Genomic DNA, 19,347 nt, shown 5'->3' with positions numbered 1-19,347 from the left:
TTTTTTTGAGATGGAATCTCGCTCTGTCGCCAGGCTGGAGTGCAGTGATGCGATCTTGGCTCACTGCAACCTCCGCCTCCTGGGTTCAAGTGATTCTCCTGCCTCAGTCTCCTGAGTAGCTGGGACTACAGGCACACTCCACCACGCCCAGCTAATTTTGTATTTTAGTAGAGATGGGGTTTCACCATGTTGGCCAGGATGGTCTCGATCTCTTGACCTCATGATCTGCCTGCCTCGGCCTCCCAAAGTGCTGGAATTACAGGTGTGAGCCACCGTGCCTGGCACAGTTATAACATTTTATTTCCTAGAATATGAATATCGTAATACTACCTATGTACAATTGCTTGTTAAGAACTTACTCAGTATGTTCATGAACTTGATTACTAACTCTTAAGAGGCAGAATGTTCATTACTGCCCTCTTTTGGCACAGGGATATAGAAGCCTATCTTCTTTTTCTTAGTTCAGGGTTAAAATTAGATTGCAAAAGAAGTTACACTTTATTTATGTCCTTCCTGTAATTTTAAAATAACCTTTCAAATTCTTCCTCTTTTTAGGGTCTCTGGTTAATCATCTTTAGAAGACTGGATTTCTGGATATCTACTGCACTCCATCTCTATTGACTTTTAAAACATGATAATGCAAACCTGTAACACTGGCAACCATCAATGAACCTTTAATTTCATTGATTAATAGCGTTTGAAGCTTCCTCAGGGAATAACAATGACATCAGCAGTGGTTGACAGTGGAGGTACTATTTTGGAGCTTTCCAGCAATGGAGTAGAAAATCAAGAGGTTAGGCATTCAATGAATTACGTTTCTATTTTCTTCATAGAAATTTGTGTATGAACTAATTTTGAAATTAATAGGAAACAGATATTTGAGAGTAGAAATGTACAAAGCATGAAATTATACATGTACATGTCATGTATCCTTATAATTTAGGTAATAGAAGGTTAAGGAAGGTACTGCAGAGCTCACGTGAATTGTTGGAACATACATATATTAGAATGAACTTGGAGGGAGAAAACAAATGGAAAGAACACTATAGTATTAGTTGAGAGTTAAATTTAAATCCCTGATAAAACCCATTGTCTTGGATTATGATGTTGGTATATACTATGCCCAAATACCTAAATTAGATTCATTCTAAGTTAGAATTTTGTATGTGCTTTACTTATTATCTTTGTTTCTTGATTATTGTGTATCTTAATCAGTGTGGAGATCCATTGTATTTTAATCTCATATCAACACTTACAAATTTAGATAATTAGAAAATGAATTCACGTTTTGAAATTTTATGCATGTAGAATTTTGAATCATTAGCATATTTGGTTATTTTGTTATTGATAACATTGAAGAATTAGATGAGAATAAAAAATAACAGTACTAGAAATATAGGGGCTTCCAGGTCCTGGCTTCTATTCTCAGCATTCAGTAAAGAGTGAATATTGGGGCCGGAGGTGGTGGCTCACGCCTGTAATCCCAGCACTTTGGGAGGCCGAGGTGGGCGGATCACCAGGTCAAGCATTTGAGACCATCCTGGCTAACACTGCGAAATCCTGTCTCTACTTAAAATATAAAAACTTAGCCGGGCGTGGTGGTGGCCACCTATAGTCCCAGCTACTCGGGAGGCTGAGGTAGGAGAATGGCATGAACCCGGGGGGCAGAGCTTGCAGTGAGCTGAGATCGCGCCACTGCATTCCAGCCTGGGTGACAGAGCGAGACTTCGTCTCAAAAAAAAAAAAGGGAATATTGGAAGGGATCTAAATTATAATTCAACAGTGCTGTCATAATAACCGATAATATTTGTTCAGAGCTGAGGTGGGGAAATGGAGAGTTTTCTATATTTAAAAAAAAAAAATCTGTTTTCTCTATTTTCTGTGAAAGATGCTGCGTTACTCGTGCTTGCTAACAGTATAACGGTATAATGGCATGCTTGAGAAACAAGTTAGGACATCAGTCTGTGTGTTCTGTAGTCTGGAATCTTTTTTTTTTTTTTTTTTTTTGCCTCCTTGATGTCTGCTCATTTTTCTAAGATCTAGATCAGCTGTGGGCAAATTCGCTGGGAATAGGATAGTGAAGGTCTTCCTTTTCTTTTCTCAGTGGACTCAAAAACTCTTGTGTTTCTTTTGTATTCAGATCCAAAACTGGTGCAAAGTCCATTAAGAGAAGCCACAGCTACAGAACATACTTTCTTCCCATAGTCAATGTCTTATTTCTTCCCTCGAGATTCACTTTCTGTATGATCACCTCCAGGAATGACTCACCGAAGACATTATGGATTGGGGAACTGCCATCTCCTCCTAGATTACCCAGACTAAATATTGCTTTTTCCTCAAATGCTTTCTCCTGCCATATAGTTTTGCTCTGTTTTAACCCTATGAGGGGAGCCACCAAAAACAATAGGCAGAATATCTTTACCTTGTGTTGATTAAAAGGTATCATTAATATGGGGGAAATGAGGACAAACAGTTTGTTTCTGGAATACTTCTTATATTTTTCTTCTTTACGTGGAACTTCAGTGTTCACAGCCAGGAGAACTTATTATCGTGGAAGAAAGAATCTCATAAATTAAATGACTACCAAGTTATTATTGACTAGTGATTTATGTGGTAGTTTTATAGGGTGATCACATTTTATAAAGTAAGTCAGAAGAAGACTATATCCTTAATGAGCATGTCAGGTAGTATGGCCCCAGAATAGGGCAAACTATTCTGGGGAGTTTTTTGTTTATGCTACGTAAGTGGCCACTTATTTTCATTCGTGTTTTCCTTTGACAAATATTAATTCACCACTTAACTGTCTTATCAAGTGCTTTTCTAGGCACTGGGGATAAATATTTCATAAATGTTATGAAAAATAATTCAGGACTAGAGTTGGATAGAGAAGTTGGTAGGGAGTACTTTAATTAGGGCAGCCAAGGAAGGCTTCACCAAAATGGTGACGTTTAGTTTAGAGCTAAATGAAGTGAGGGGTGGGGCAATAGAAATATCTAGGGGAAGAGAATTGCAGGAAGAGAGAAAAGCCACTAATACTGGAAACATGGTTTGATTTTACAAAGGGAGATTTGAGGATGGTGGTATTCGAAAGATAGATTTTTGTCTTAGGAGAAGCTTTTCAGGAATGTTTCATTCATATATATATATAATAGTATATGTATAATAGTATATATATTCTAAGATGTAGAATGGGATGAAAACTGACCTGTCAAAATTTTGTAATCATAGTCCCAGAACCTGAAGAAAAAATAAATATTTAAAAAGTGGTAGGTATCTGGAGTTTTATTATCACTATTTTTAGGCTTTCTTTGTAACTTTTCCCCTTATTGTAAAAGTAATACATTTAATACAATTAGGATTATTCTATTTCTGAAAATGTCACAAAATAGTAAACCATAATGAGTATAGTTGCAAAATTATTTTCAGAATAATATATAAAATGTAGTCATGTATTTAAAAATGCAAACTACCAAATATGACTTAAATATATTCTGATAATTTAATAATTTAATATTAAGAGAAGTATTGGGCCTGGTGTGGTAGCTCATACCTGTAACCCCTACACTTTGAGAGGCCAAGGCGGGATGATCACTTGAGGACAGGAGTTCAAGACCAGCCTCAGACACACAGGGCATCCCCATTTCTATACTGGGGAGACTAAGGCAGGTGGATTTCTTGAGCTCAGGGCTTCAAGACCAGCCTGGGCACTGTGGCAAAACCCTGTCTCTACAAAAAAAAATACAAAAAACTAGCCAGGCATGGTGGCATGTACCTGTAGTCCCAGGTACTTGGGAGGCTGAAGTGGGAGGATTGCTTGAGCCTGGGAGGTAGAGGTTGCAGTGAGCCGTAATGGTGCCACTGCACTCCAGCCTGGGTGACAAACCAACAAACAAAACAATGAAAAGCAAAAAAGCAAAACCAAAAAACTAGCAGTCAAATCTAGCAGTGTATAAACGGTAGAATGCCATAACCAATTTTTTTTTAATCCCATGAAGGTAAGTTTAATGAATCAAGTAATTCACCATATCAACAGAGTGAAAGAGAAAAATTAGGTGATTATATCAGCAGTTAAAGAAAACCCATTTGCCAAAATTTAACACCTATTAATTATACAAACTCTCTAAACAAGGAATAAAAGGCAATTTTCTTAGCCTGGTGAAGTCAATCGGTGAAAAACCCACAGCCAACATCATACTTAATGGTTGAGAGCAAGGCAAGGATGTCTGTCCTAACCATCTTTATTCAACATTGCACTGGCAACATTACTACAAGGCAGTAAGAAAAATAAAAGACTCACAGCTTTGAGAAGTAGTAGTAAAACTGTCTTTATTTCTAGATGATATAACTGTGTACCTAGAAATTCCTAAGAAATCGACACAACTATTAGAACTAATAAATTTAGAATAGCCAGAGGATATGAGGTGAGTGTATAAGAATCAATTATTTATATATACTAGCAATATACAATCGGAAACTGAAGCAGTGCTATTTAATGGAGCATCAAAAAGCAGCCGGGTTCCCTGGCGTGTGCATATAGTCCCAGCTACTCTAAAGGCCGAGGTGGGAGGCTTACTTGAGCCCAGGAGTTCAGGTGCAGCTCAAGCAAGATAGTGAACCCCCTGTCTTAAAAAAAAAATAGGGAAAAGTTTAATGAAATATATAAAAGACCTCTGTACAGTGAACTATAAATACTGTTGAGACATATTAAAGACCTGAATAGACAGATGTACCAAGTTTATGGATTGGAAGACATACTGTGGTTAAGAACAAAGTTGAAGGGCTTACACATCTGATTTAAAGACTTTCTATAAAGCAGCAGTAATTGAGGCAGTGTGGTATTGGTGTGCCAACAGACGTGTAGATCAATGGAACATTAAATACATGTAAAAATGCTCAATGTTATTAACCATCAGGGAAATGTAAATTAAAACCACAAGACGATCCTACTAAACACACAGAACGAGGAAAATTGATGAGAATAATACCACATGTTGGAAAGGATAAGGAGCAGCTAGACCTCTCATACATTGCTTATAAGAATGTAGGCCGGGCACGGTGGCTCACGCCTGTAACCCCAGCACTTTGGGAAGCCAAGGCGATCACGAGGTATCACGAGGGATCACGAGGTCAGGAGATTGAGACCATCCTGGCTAATGCAGAGAAACCTTCTGCCTCTACTACAAATAAAAAAATTAGCCGGGCGTGGTGGTGGGCACCTGTAGTCCCAGCTACTCGGAAGGCTGAGGCAGGAGAATGGCGTGAACAGGGAAGACGGAGCTTGCAGTGAGCCGAGATTGCGCCACTGTACTCCAGCCTGGGCGACAGAGCAAGACTTCATCCCCCCCCGAAAAAAAAGTAAAGTAATATAATCACTTTGGAAAATTATTTGAGTACTTTCAAAATTAAATGTACAATCGCCATATGATCTGGTAATTTGACTCTTAGGTAAATATGGAATGGAATGGAAAGGAAGGGAAGCCAAGACCAGGGATGTTCATAGGAGCATTATAGCCATATGAAGACAGGCAAATGGATAAGCAATTGATATATCTACAATAGAATTTTCAACAATAAAGGGAAATGAACTATTGATACATGCAGCAATGTGTATAAATATCAGCAGTAAAGAAGTTGGACACAAAAGAGAACTGTTGATTTCAATATAAAATTTGAGAAAAGGCAGATCTATAGGGATAGAAATCTATAGGGTTAGATCAGTGGTTGCCTAGGTCTGGGTGTATGTGTGTGTGTGCACGCACATGTGGTGGTGGGGATTGACGGGTAAAGTAGGTATGAGGGAACTTTCTGGAGTGGTGGAAATGTTCTATTTCTTGACTGTGATGGTAGTTACAGGGATGTTTACATTTGTGAAAATTCATTAGAAAAATAAAAAGATTTTCATCTGGTGAGGCAGATTCTCCAACAAGTTTTATATTTTGCGAATGGATTCCTTTTTAAAGTTGTCAAATTACCGGTTATTGGCTTTATGTTTTTTTTGTTTTGTTTTGGTTTGGTTTTGTACCAATTGTTATTTTAAATGAAAAAAAGTATTTTGATGTTTCTTAGTTATCAGGATCATTGTAAAAAACAATAAACTCAGACATACTGAGAAAATGAAAGTCCATCTTTTGTCTGCTTACCTCTCTCACCAGGTTAATAATTTGAGGTGTATTTTTTCCAGACTTTTAAATGTATATGTAAAATAAATATATAAGTGGAATCAGACAACAGTACTATTCTATGGCTGATTTTCCTCTTCCTTCCACCCCCACTTGTTTGTATCATGGATATTTTTCCAAGCTAGTATATAGCTCTAACTGCCTTAATTGTTTAATTGATGCTGAATAGTTTCTCATTGTATGGATGTTTGTTAGTATGGGTGTATGTTTTCTATCTATCTCTTTTTTTTCTTGGCATTATGAACATCTAGCTTAGGGGACTTGTCTTAAAACTGGGTTTGCACAGCAAGTGCATCATTATTTATTCTAGTGATGTGTTTATTTGGAGTGGTTTCTGGGGTTAAACCATGGAGAGGTAGGGGAGATGAGTCCTTCCTAAAGCCTGCCAAATGGTATTTTTCAGTTTTGATAAGATTTTGAAGGTGATCTTACTCTACCGCAAAAGAGAAAATGTGGAACAAATTTATGTACTTTTAACATACTCCTGAATTTTATTATCTTTCTGTATATTCCTAAAGTACATTGAGAAAAGAATTACAATACCACTGCTTTCAGTCATTTCATTGTACTTGTCTTTGGAAACTTCTGATACCTGGAGAGCAATGACTGAGTGCATATAAAAGCACTTTCTAGGTAAACACTGCAGCATTGCACTTGTCTTGCCTCTTTAAACTAAGAATCTCTCTCCTTAAATGGAAGTTTTTGAGATCACTGTTAGTACTTAGAGTAGGGTTGCCAGATAAAATACAGGATGTCCAGTTAAATTTGAATTTCAGATAAACAACAAATGACTTTTTACTTTAAATATGTCCCAAATATTGCATGGGACATTCTTACAGTTATTATTCAGTGTTTCTCTGAAATTCAAATTTAACTGTGTTTCCTGTATTTTTTTTTATTTGTACCCTAGCTTGTAGGGAATTAGACGGCTTGTGCCAAGATCCATGGTGACTTGAGCAAAGTAATGCTAAGTAAAATAACCTTTTACATGTGTTATTTTTACTATTTTATTTTTAAGCAAAGACTCCTGGTTTCTTCTCTTCTATCGCCTTTTCTCCCATAAAAATAGCTACTCTTCTACATAGTACAAGGCAATAATTATCTGAATAGCTGCATGCAGTGTCCTCTGGTCTCTATCATTTGGCAGAAAAAAGGCTCATGAGGTTACTTGCCTCCATAGATGAGCAAATGTTGAACTTATATATACCTGTTAATATTAAGATTTGTTGACTTTATTATTCTTTGAGTCAAGCTACAAATATCGGTATTTAAATGCCACTTTAGTTTATATGAAGCATGTGTTATTGAGGAGGATATAAAAATTGACTACGATATAACTCTTGCTCTCAAATATCCTAATAGCCAGTCTAGGAGTTGTATATGTAAATACATAATTATAATGTAGGACAATAAACAGTGGTAATATTATGCAAACAACTTGTTCTATAAATATGTAGGATAGAAAAATTAATTCAGATTGGAGGATTATAGAAGATTCCCTGGCACTTGATGAAAAGCCTTTAGTAGATGAAAAGGATTTGGACAGATGTGAAGGCTACAAAGTAACATGAACAAAAGTCTTGGAAATGTTCACATTTAGGAATTAGAAGCAATGCCACTAATCAATTTATGTTAAGTAATGTAGGGAAATAAGGTAGGAAGGTGGTATATTAGTTTTCTGGGGTTGCTATAACAAAGTACTGTAAACTAGGTTGCTTAAACAACAGAAATTTATTGTGTTACAGTTCTGGAGGCCAGAATTTAGGAATCAAGGTGTTGATAGAGTTTTTTTTTGTTGTTGTTGTTGCTTTTTTTTTTTTAGGGCTACGAGGGAGAATCTCTTTAATGCCTCTCTCCTAGCTTCTGGTAGCCTCAGGCATTCCTTGCCTTGTAGATGGTGTTCTCCCTGGGTCTTTCCATCCTTTTCCTTCCCATTTGTGTCTCTCAGAGTCCAAATTTCCCTTTTTTGTAAGGACATAGTCAAATTGGGTTAGGGCTCACCTTAATTATCTTGTCTTAACTTGATCATCTGCAAAGACCTTATTTCCAGTAAGGTCACATTCACAGAAACTAGGGGTTAAAACTTCATCTTTTTGGGGAACACAATTTAGCGCATGACAGGTGGGTTGGGGTTATATTTCAAAGAGTGTTAAAGCATATGTCAAAGTTTCCTTTTAGACAAATGGGGAGTCATTAAAGCTTTTTTTTTTTTTTTTTTTTGAGGCGGAGTCTCGCTCTGTCGCACCGGACTGGAGTGCAGTGGCCAGATTCTCAGCTCACTGCAAGCTCCGCCTCCTGGTTTACGCATTCTACTGCCTCATCCTCCTGAGTAGCTGGACTACAGGCGCCTGCCGACCTCGCCCGGCTAGTTTTTGTATTTTTAGTAGAGACGGGGTTTCACCGTGTTACCAGTGATGGTTCTTCGATCTCCTGACTCGTGATTCGCCCGTCTCCGCCTCCCAAAGTGCTGGGATTACAGGCTTGAGCCACCGCGCCCGGCCTCATTAAAGCTTTTTATGCAAGGAAGTAACACAAACAGTTCTGATTGTGATGTGAAAAGGTGCCCTCTAAAGTTGAGGGCAAATAGTAGATTTGAAAACGATTTCTATTGTTAAAATATAATATCAGCTATCACTAATTGAATAACTTACTCGGTGCTGTGTACTTATACTATGCTAAGAACTTTGTGCATGTAAAGTCATGGGACTTTAAAGGATAGAAATATTATAATCTCTTTTCTAAATATGAAGAAACCAAGATTTAAAGAGCACAGAGTGGGGAAACAGAGAGATGTAGATAATTTGTGCCATTTAGATATGTTAAGCTTGAAGTGTTGGCTGAGTATTCCTGTAGTGATGTTAAAGTTGGTAGTTTAAAATTTGGTTTTGGAATTCAGAAGATGAGTCAGAGTAGAGGACAAATACTTAGTCATTATCAGCATAGAGGTGCTATTTGAAACCATAAGAATGGGTGGGCTTACTTGAGAAGGTAGTATAGAGACACTGAAGATAGAACCTCACTAAGTTGGCTAGACTTGAGTCTATGGAGATGAAAGAAGAGTCAGAGGACACTCTTGAAAATACAGTGGTGGGCCAGGTGCGGTGGCTTACGCCTGTTATCCCAGCACTTTGGGAGGCTGAGGAGGGTGGATCACCTGAGGTCGGGAGTTTGAGACTAGCCTGACCAACATGGAGAAACCCTGTCTCTACTGAAAATACAAAATTAGCTGGGCATGGTGACACATGCCTGTAATCCCAGCTACTCGGGAGGCTGAAGCAGGAGAATCACTTGAAACCGGGAGACGGAGGTTGCAGTGAGTCGAGATCGTGCCATTGCACTCCAGCCTGGGCAACAAGAGTGAAACTCCATCTCAAAAAAAAAAAAGAAAGTAGAGTGATAGAGAACGTTGGAAGAATGAATTTTTTAAATGCGGGTGATAATAAATGTATGAGTCTGCGGCGAGGCAACAGAGATTGAAAACTGAAATGGAATTTGGTTGTTATTAACATTTTGAGGCTGGGTGTGGTAGCCCATGCTTGTAATACCAGCGCTTTGGGAGGCTGAGGTGGGCAGATTGCTCGAGTCCAGGAGTTTGAGACCAGCCTGGGCAACATGGTGAAACCCTGTCTCTGGCAAAAATAAAAAAATTAGCCGGGCGTGGTGGCACACGCCTGTAGTCCCAGCTACTCAGGAGGCTGAGGTGGGAGGATGGTTTGAGCCTGGGAGGCAGACGTTGCAGTGAGCCACGATTGTGCCACTGTGCTCCAGCCTGGGCGACAGAGCTAGACCCTGTCTCAAAAAGAAAAAGCAAAAAAAAATATTTTTAGAGAATAGCTTCAGTGAGGTGGTGGAACATAGATTACAAGGTATATATAGATGAGTCAAGGAGTTAGACTTTTTGAGAAATGTATACAAGTATGTGTCTCAATCGATCAGTTAAAGTTCAGTTAAAGAATTTCTTTAATTGGACTTGTTGCCTTTTAACTTCAATTAAAGATCAGTTAAAAGTTCAGTTAAAATAAATGAGAGTTTAATTTTTTTCTTCTTTTTAAAATTATTGAGACTTGTTCTCAGTTGCTGGGCTGGAGTGCAAAGGCATGATCATGGCTTACTGCAGTCTCGACCTCCTGGGTTCAAGCAATCCTCTTGCCTCAGCCTCCCAAGTAGCTAGGACTATGAGCGAGAGCCACAACGCCCGGCTATTAATTTATTTTTTATTTTTTGTAGAGACAGTCTCCCTATGTTGCCCAGGCTGCTCTTGAACTCCTGGGCTCAAGCAGCTTTCCAAAGTTTTGGGATTACAGGTGTGAGCCACTGAACCCGGCCTGAATTTTTTTTTTTTTTTTTTTTTTTTTGAGACTAAGTCTCATTCTGTCAGCCAGGCTGGAATGCAGGGGCGTGATCCTGTCTCACTGCAACCCCTGTCTCCCGGGTTCAAGCAATTCTCATGCCTCAGCCTCCTCAGTAGCTGGGATTACAGGCGCATGCAACTATGCCTGGCTGATTTTTGTATTTTTAGTAGAGACAGGGTTTTACCGTGTTGGCCAGGCTGGTCTCGAACACCTGATCTCAGGTGACCTGCCCACCTCGGCCTCCCAAAGTGCTGGGATTACAGGCGTGAGCCCTGAATTTTTTAATGCAAAATGATTTTAGCTTTTTTATGGTCAAAGAGAAGGAACCATTGAAATATTAAAACCCGGCTGGGCGCTGTTTCCAGAGGTGCTATTGTTTGGACTTATGTATTATAATTTCTTTACTTCTCTTTATAGTTTTGCCACCTATGAAAATAGTCCTAAACAGTATTTTATTTTGAAAAAATAGTTTACCAAGCTAATTGACTTAGGAAAGGACAATATTATCATAAATAGATGAAGGCTTCCAGGAGAAGATAGCTGAATAGTCTAGTGTCAGGTTCACTGAGTGTCATGAGCTTGTCTTCAGGTAATCAGTGAGCAATGCCATGAGTTTTTAGAAATGTAAGGCACATCCTGCTCTGGTGTCTGGCAGTGCTACAGTATGGTATGGACTGGGTATTGCATATTTGTTAAGCAGGTGTATGGTTGCATGAAGGGTGCTGTTTTGTATCTTTTATTTCTAAGCCCATGGTAATCTTCCTCCAACACATTGTAGATCAAAGCAGAACACATCTGCGGGGTGAAATGTGTTCTTAGCTGATCCAGGCAGCAGGGCGGGTGGAGTGAGTGGGTACATCAAGGCAAGCCAAATATCAACAAAAATCTAGAACGGACATCTGGGCATTCTGTCCTTAAGAACAATGTCAATGGTTATCTTAGTGATGACAGTTCATCATGCTGTCTCAGGAGTCACGCTGCTACATTCTGGACTGGTTGCCCTTTAAATCTGGTGCATAGCTAGCATCATGGAATCTCTCTTCACAGTCTTCCTGAAGGTTCCAATTGTTTATCTCCTATGTTGATCTCTTGTGTCCTGTATTTGCAGTAGTTATCTTTTTTAAAAAATTCACGCTCTTATTGATGGGATACATTTTCCAGTATCTTCTTGAGAAAGGATGCATGAAAGGTAAATGTTTGAGATCTTCCATGTCTGAGAAGATATCTTTATTCTACTTCTATAAGATGATTTGACTGGGTGAAGAATCCTAGATTGGAAATAATTTTTCTTCATAATTTTGAAGAAATTGCTCAACTGTCATCTTCCTTCTAGTATGACTGTTGAGAAAACTGAAGTCGTCCTGATTCTTTATAGTAATCTGTGTTTTTTTTTTTTCTAGAAGCTTGTAGAATCTTTTCTGTTCCCAATATGAAGGTGTTTCACAGTGATATGCCTCAGTGTATGTGTTCCTTAATTTTTTTGCATAGACACTTTGGTGGGTCCTTTCAAATGGGTAGCTTATATCCTTCAGTCTTAGAAAATTTTATTGATTTACTTCTTTCTTGTTGATTTATTTCCAAACCTTTTTTTCCCCCTTTTTATTTCTTGTTTTTTCCTTATGATTTATTTTTTTGGAACTCTGTTATTCAGATAGTGGACCTTCTGGAATGGTTGGTCATCTAATATTGCTATCTTTTCTCTCGTGTTTTCTATTGCTTTATCTTTTTTTCTCTGGTTCCTGGAGATTGCCTTAATTTTATCTTCCAATCCTTTATTCATTTTAGCTATTATATCTTTAATTTCCAAGAATTATTTTATCTGTATTTTAAAATGTTCTTTACTGAATTGTGATCTGTTCTTACTTTATCTCTCTGTGTGGAATATGAATATGTATATGTACATTCTGTGTTAGAGGCTTTTCCTTGGATGCTCAGTAATATTTGGCTGTTTGCTCATGATTAAAAGTGATGGATTAAAAAGCTAGTTGGAAACTCCATTTTGGGTAGAGTATGATGCTAGCAGCTGTACCTATTATGCCTCAAAGATGCTGTTGTTGTTCCCTCTCTGGAAAGTAGCCCGTCTTCTGCCGAGGTGGAGGAGGTCTGGTTGCTTAGCATCATGAAGGAGAGAGAAGGTTGAGGAATCAAAGTGCGTGTAATTGGTGTTGCTTTCTGTAGATTCTCCACTGTACAGTGTGTTGTTTCTCAGATTTTTTTTTTTTTTTCTTGCCAGACTGATTTGGCTTTGCTGGGTCTGCTAACCTGCTCAATACTCATCCAGACACTTTGTCTTACAACATTTTGTTGTTCTTATCTCTTCTTGTTTGTTGCTCTCACCTCTTGTCCTTGTGGGTTTAGGTATAAAATAGTCTTTTACTGTTGTTTTAGTCGGCTTTCATGATTAAGTGAAATTATATGCATGTTTTTAATCTGTCAACTTAATCCTAAAGCACAGATTATTTAAAATGTTTAATCTATGTCTTACCTCTTGAAACTTGAAAGGATTATTAAAGTTAGCCCTTTCCATCTCTTGTTTTGGTTTTTACATTCATATTTATAATATTTGAAACTCATTATGTGGACTGCTTGAGACTGTATTAGTTCAAGGATTTATAAGTGAATCCAGAATCTGTAAATACAAAGGTTGATTGTTTTTTAAATTTGCTCTTATAGGAAAGTGAAAAGGTTTCTGAATATCCAGCAGTGATTGTGGAGCCAGTTCCAAGTGCCAGATTAGAGCAGGGCTATGCAGCCCAGGTTCTGGTTTATGATGATGAGACTTATATGATGCAAGATGTGGCAGAAGAACAAGAAGTTGAGACCGAGAATGTGGAAACAGGTAGACATCTCATAAAATGTTCATTATTTATAACTTTCTCATTTTGTAAGCTTCAACAATAATATTGCCAGATGAAAAATATACTGAAAAACCTTTTTAATGCTATTTAGTATAGCTTGGAAACCAATGAAACATCTATGTTTGAGGGAATGTGTATAGATATAAAAGTTGTACAGTATAATTCTGTGAGGTGTAACAGTCTTATATCATGGACCCTATGCACAAAATTACAGCTTCACATAATGATAAAGTTATTTTATTATTTTTTTCCTGAGAGTGTAAATACTAGCTGTTATTTATACAAGTCAATAGGCTAGTATTATGAGGACTTTTTAAATTAAAAAAATAAATATGGTATTTTATCATTCTCTAATTGATTATAAGTTTCTTTGAGTTAATATTGATGGAGCAATATGATTTCTTTTCATTAATATCAGAAGCATTTTGTAGTGTTCTGTCAGTTTCCTCTTTGCTTTTTGTCTTCTTAGAGATCTTAGTATTTCAGTCTATTTCTGGTGAGATAGCTTATGTTTAATTGGAGATTAGTATCTATAATTCTTGGAGGAATCTTTTAGTTTTTGCCATTGATTATGAAGAAAAGAGAGTATTTTATCAGAAGGACTGTAGTCACTCTTATATAATAATAAACATGCAAATGTATCCTTAGCTGTTAATGGAGAAAAAGAATCATTATACTTGTTGTTTAATCCTAGTAAAAATTCTTTACTATTTAGATACATTTTTATAAATGTAGGAAACTTTCATGATGAAAATTTTGAGTATGTGATGTATTTCTGCTTATGAGGTCCAGTGGTACCCCTTAGGGCTGCTAGCCTCTTCCAGCTTAAAACTGTTCTGCCTCTAATTGTAGTTTTTGTGGAGCTAAGGGATTGAAAGTTACCTTGCTTTTCAGAGCACTGATGATTGCAGTGCCAGCAAACAAACCCCAGGTGTAGTGGAAACTTCATTTATCAAAATAGGTAGCCAAGCTGGGTGTGGTGGTGTGCACCTGTACTCTCAGCTACTTGGGAGACGGAGGCAGGTGGCTCACTCCAGGTCAGGAGCTCAAGTTTATCCTGCAACATAGCAAGACCCCATTTCTAAACAAATAAACAAAGGACCAGGCATCCAAGCACTTCATATGGGCTTCGTGACTGTAGTCTGGAGTGGTATCTGATTTACGGTACATAATACCTATCTTTTTATGAGAATTTGGAGAATTTTCCAGTCTGAAGCTAGACGTATAGTGGCAGAGATGAATTTTTTTCTTGAGGAAAAGGATAGGTAGAACAGTTAAAAGTATTTTGTAGGATGATGTTTTGGATTATATATTGTAACTGATTTTATTACAAGAGCATAACTAAACAGAACACTAATAGCAGAAGAAAAAAAGTATGGTAGCTTAAGTTAAATGGGAAAAAAGTAGAACCTGTTAGAAATTTCTGGATGATGTTTTGGTCAAAAAATAAGGAAAACTATGATTTTGGTAGCAAATTGGAAACTTTTAAAAAGATCAAAACTATAGCACCAAATTTGCATAAGTTATAAATTAAGATGTTAATCATATTAAAATACCAAAGCAGATTGGCTGAATCTTATTATTGGTATAATTGACTGTAAATGTTTTATTAATTTAGATTAATTCAGGTAAAACCAATTCAGAATAGGAAGCGAATGTAATCTACTTAAGGGATTTTATTTTCTCAGTCTTCTTGAGCTCTCAGGGTAATGATGTCATTGGCTGGGCAGAGATAATAGTGATTATGAAAAGGAGGATATGGGAAGTCTAGATAAAATAACAGTTACTTTTGTGATTTTTTTTTTGTAAGTGGTTTTTGAATATTTGATAATAATTTTAAAATTTACTTCAACACAAAAGAAAATGTAAGCAGATTACTGATATCATTCTAAAATGGTATAAAAGCACCTCAAAAGTTCATTGTGCAAGTTCCATCCTGGCTCATGGATTTTTTTATTTTTTAAATTTTGTTTTGAGACGTAGTCTTGCTCTGTCACCAGGCTGGAGTGCAGTGGCGCAATCTCGGCTCACTTTAACCCCCGCCTGCCGGGTTCAAATGATTCTCCTGCCTCAGCCTCCCCAGTAGCTGGGACTACAGGCACACGCCACCATGCCCAGCTAATTTTTGTTTTTTTAGTAGAGATGGGGTTTCACCATGTTGGCCAGGATGGTCTCGATCTCTTGACTTCGTGATCTGCCCACCTCGGCCTCCCAAAGTGCTGGGATTATAGGCACAAGCCACTGTGCCCAGCCTGGCTCATGAATTTTAATGTAACTTTATAAAGATTGTTAATATTCATAGATTAGTTTTCAAATCAACTAATCTAAGCTTAACACTCTTTCTAATAAGAATCAGGCTGAGCGTGGTGGCTCACGCCTGTAATCCCACCACTTTGGGAGGCTGAGGCGGGTGGATCACAAAGTCAGGAGATCGAGACCATCCTGCTAACATGGCGAAACCCCATCTCCACTAAAAATACAAAAAATTAGCTGGGCGTGGTGGCATGCACCTGTAGTCCCAGATACTTGGGAGGCTAAGGCAGGAGACTCGCTTGAACCCAGGAGGTGGAGGTTGTGGTGAACCAAGATAGTGCCACTGCACTCCAGCCTGGGCGACACAGCGAGACTTTGTCTCAAAAAACAAACAAACAAGAAAACTAAAAAAAGAATCAAATGCATTTTTAAATGAGTTAAAATCTGATAAAGTTTTCATTCTTCTGACATCTAGGGCGTATACAAATGAATAAAGGTTGGTATGCATATTTCCTTTTAGGTAGTGAATTAGGATTAGGTTCATTTCTTATAATATAAAATTGAAACTCAGATTACAGATACATGTAGGTTTTAAAGAAGAAGCTGACTGGGAAGAAAAGGAATACTTATAAGATGGCAGATTTTATTTGGTGAATTGGGGGAATTGAGATCTGTATAGAATACTTCCCTGTGTACGTCTAGGAAAACGTCATGGAATGCTCCTACATTATAATTTAGATTATGTCAGTGTAAAAAATGTTATAATTATATTTATTGGCTTGTTCTGACAGTTCTCTGCATGTTCTCATTGAAGTGTTTTTTCCCTTTTATTCCTAAATACCCATATGTATGTGTCCATATCATAAACAGTGTTCTATTGTCATTTGGGTTGGCGTATAAAATCATATTATGATTTTCATGTAGCCATCTTTATTATTTTGTATATAAGAGAATTTCTCATTTTGTTAGTAGTGATTATGGGCTGTTTGTTTCTCCTTTTTGTAGACTAACAGTCTACGTTTCCCTCACAGAGCTTATGTGTAATACTAATGTTCTCTTAAATTGTATAGGAGAGGCTGGGCGCTGTGGCTCACGCCTGTAATCCCAGCACTTTGGGAGGCCGAGGCGGGCAGATCATGAGGTCAGGAGATCGAGACCATCCTAGCTAACATGGTGAAACCCCGTCTCTACTAAAAATACAAAAAATTAGCCAGGCGTGGTGGTAGTCCCCGCCACTCAGGAGGCTGAGGCAGGAGAATTGCTTGAACCTGGGAGACAGAGGTTGCAGTGAGACGAGATCACACCACTGCACTACAGCTTGGGTGACACAGCGAGACTCCATCTCAAAAAAAAATATATAGAATAAAAAAAAAAAAAAAAAAAAAAGAAAGACTGGACTAAGGTGACTGAGCTGTTTAGGATTTACTCCTTCATTTTTCACCTTAACAAATACTTGTTACTCTATTTATCCCCTTAACGTTCCAGTTTAATTTGTGAGAACAGGTTATGTCTGCATTTGTTATGTGCAAGGTACTGTTTTCAACATGTTTCTTTTCAGGGGTGATTTAGTTGTAGAGATAAAAATCTATGTTATATTTAAAATACAAAACAGTTAAGAGTCAAATGAGCGTTGTTTACAAATTCAAAGGAATTTTCAGAAGAGGAAAGTTCAATTTACAGGATTAGGGAATTTTTTTAGAGAAAGTAAAGGATACATGATAGGATTTAAGTGGACAAATAGGAGGTAGGTGAAATGCACTGTAAACTGAGGGAAATATAATTAATAAATGAGTAGACTATTGAAATTAAGTGCTTGTTCAGAAGATCTTGAGTAATTAAGACATTTGCACGAGATTTCATTAAGAGCTATGACTAGATTGTGAATTAAATCTCAAGAGTTCGTAATTAGGTATATAAGGAAGCAGAAAGACTTGGAAGGTTTTAAGTAGGAAATACTAGGGGGCCAGTACTTTGGGAGGCAGAGGTAGAGGTGGGAGGATCTTTTGAGGCCAGGAATTCAAGACGAGCCTGGACAACACAGTGAGACTCCATCTCTTAAAAAACATTTAAAAAGTGGCCAGGTATGGTGGCGTGCACCTGTAGTCCTGGCTACTTGAGAGACTGAGGCCAGAGAATCCTTTGAGATTAGGTGTTTGAGGTTACAGTGAGCTATGATCGTAGTACCACTGTGCTCCAGCCTGAGTGGCAGAGTGAGCCATGTCTCTAAAAAGAAAGTACCATGCAATTTTAGTATTTCAGTTGGATATAGGATTAATTGTAGGGGGAAAGATGAGACAGGAAGACTAGCTGTTGTAGTATGAGTTGAAGGATGACCTGAGAAATATTAAAACGAGGTAGTAGCAACAGGAACAGAAAGGGCTTGTATAAACTATACTACTATATATGATCTTACATGACATATAAGGGGGAGAGGCACAGTTAGGTAAAATATTCTGCTTTTTGACCCTTGGTGATGGTGATAGTAGCACATATGATTTGAGGAAGGTAAGATTGTTTGGTGAAGCAGATAAGTTTGGTAATAGTTATGATGATTTTGAGTTGAAGCAGAACATTTAAGGATGAATATTTAGGTATTTAAAGATGCACAAATGTGGCCGAGTGCAGTGGCTCATGCCTGTAATCCCAGCACTTTGGGAGGCCAAGGCAGGCAGATCACTTAAAGTCAGAAGTTCAAGAGCAGCCTGGCCAACATGGTGAAACCCCATCTCTACTAAAAATACAAAAATTAGCTGGGTGTGGTGGTGCACACCTGTAATCCCAGCTACTTAGGAGGCTGAGGCAAGAGAATTGCCTGAACCGGGAGGCGGAGGTTGCAATGAGCTGAGATCATGTCACTGCACTCGAGCCTGGGCGATAGAAACTCCATCTCAAAAACAATCAAACAAAAACGCACAAATGTGTAGTCAAAGTCCCATCACAAAAGAGATGGCATGCTCAAATTAGGATAATTTAAGGAATGTTTTAATAAAGGACTAGTTACAAACAGGCAAATATAAGGTAACCATAAGAGACAGTGCAGTACTGCAGACCAAGCAATAACTGCTGTTTCTGTCCTTTGGCTCATGGGCCAAGGGGAAGGAAGGGTTACCAGAATCCTGAAGAATAGAGCCCTGAACAGGGAGTCACCTTGGGAGATTCTGGAACCTTTGATCAAAGGACACAGCTAGCTGGAGGGCAATGCCTCTTCCAAATAATATCCTGCTAAGGTGCTCCATTGACCAAACCCAGTCTGAAGCCATGAGAGTCCCACTGATGAAGTCAGTCTCCAGGGACAGAGAGCAAGGTGAAGAAGGGTGGAGAATAAATCTAGAGGAGCAAATGGAAGATATCTAGTACAACTAAAGCTTAGTAAAGAAAGGTCAGGGAGAAACTGATTTGGGAATCATCTTCATTTAAAGCCGCGGAAATAAATTAAATTTCCAAGAGGAAACGTATTTCAGAGATTTTTCCCAAGGAAGAAGATATGTAAATTCTATGTTTGTCTCTCTGTGATAGAGAACAAAGGACGTAGAATTAACGAATTAACCTTAGAGAATGTTTGCATTTTAAAGAGTGCAGAAGAATCAGAGTAGTCAAATATGATAGAAAATCCTGGCCGGGCGCGGTGGCTCAAGCCTGTAATCCCAGCACTTTGGGAGGCCGAGACGGGCGGATCACGAGGTCAGGAGATCGAGACCATCCTGG

General features: G+C 38.1%; 1 protein-coding gene across 8 annotated transcripts in view; it reads left to right on the top strand.

The window, feature by feature from the left end:
- The window catches only part of ELF2 (E74 like ETS transcription factor 2), a 130,479-nt gene that overhangs the window by 51,079 nt on the left and 60,053 nt on the right, over positions 1-19,347 (top strand). For 3 of the 8 annotated variants that reach the window (XM_017884034.1, XM_017884036.1, XM_017884033.1), the window contains exons 1-2: positions 556-793; positions 13,205-13,370. The exons of 1 other annotated variant lie outside the window; for it this stretch is intronic. In XM_017884034.1, the coding sequence (XP_017739523.1) occupies positions 722-793; positions 13,205-13,370 (238 nt within the window). In that variant the 5' untranslated portion in view covers positions 556-721. Of the gene's footprint in view, positions 1-555; positions 794-13,204; positions 13,371-19,347 lie in introns of those variants that run through there. 4 more of the 8 variants (XM_017884047.1, XM_017884042.1, XM_017884038.1 and 1 more) reach the window with 3 other exon arrangements.

The sequence above is a fragment of the Rhinopithecus bieti genome, unplaced genomic scaffold (genome assembly GCF_001698545.2).
Source record: "Rhinopithecus bieti isolate Rb0 unplaced genomic scaffold, ASM169854v2 scaffold_13709, whole genome shotgun sequence".
NCBI classification, from domain to species: Eukaryota; Metazoa; Chordata; class Mammalia; order Primates; family Cercopithecidae; genus Rhinopithecus; species Rhinopithecus bieti.
This window is presented reverse-complemented; position numbering and strand designations above follow the sequence as displayed.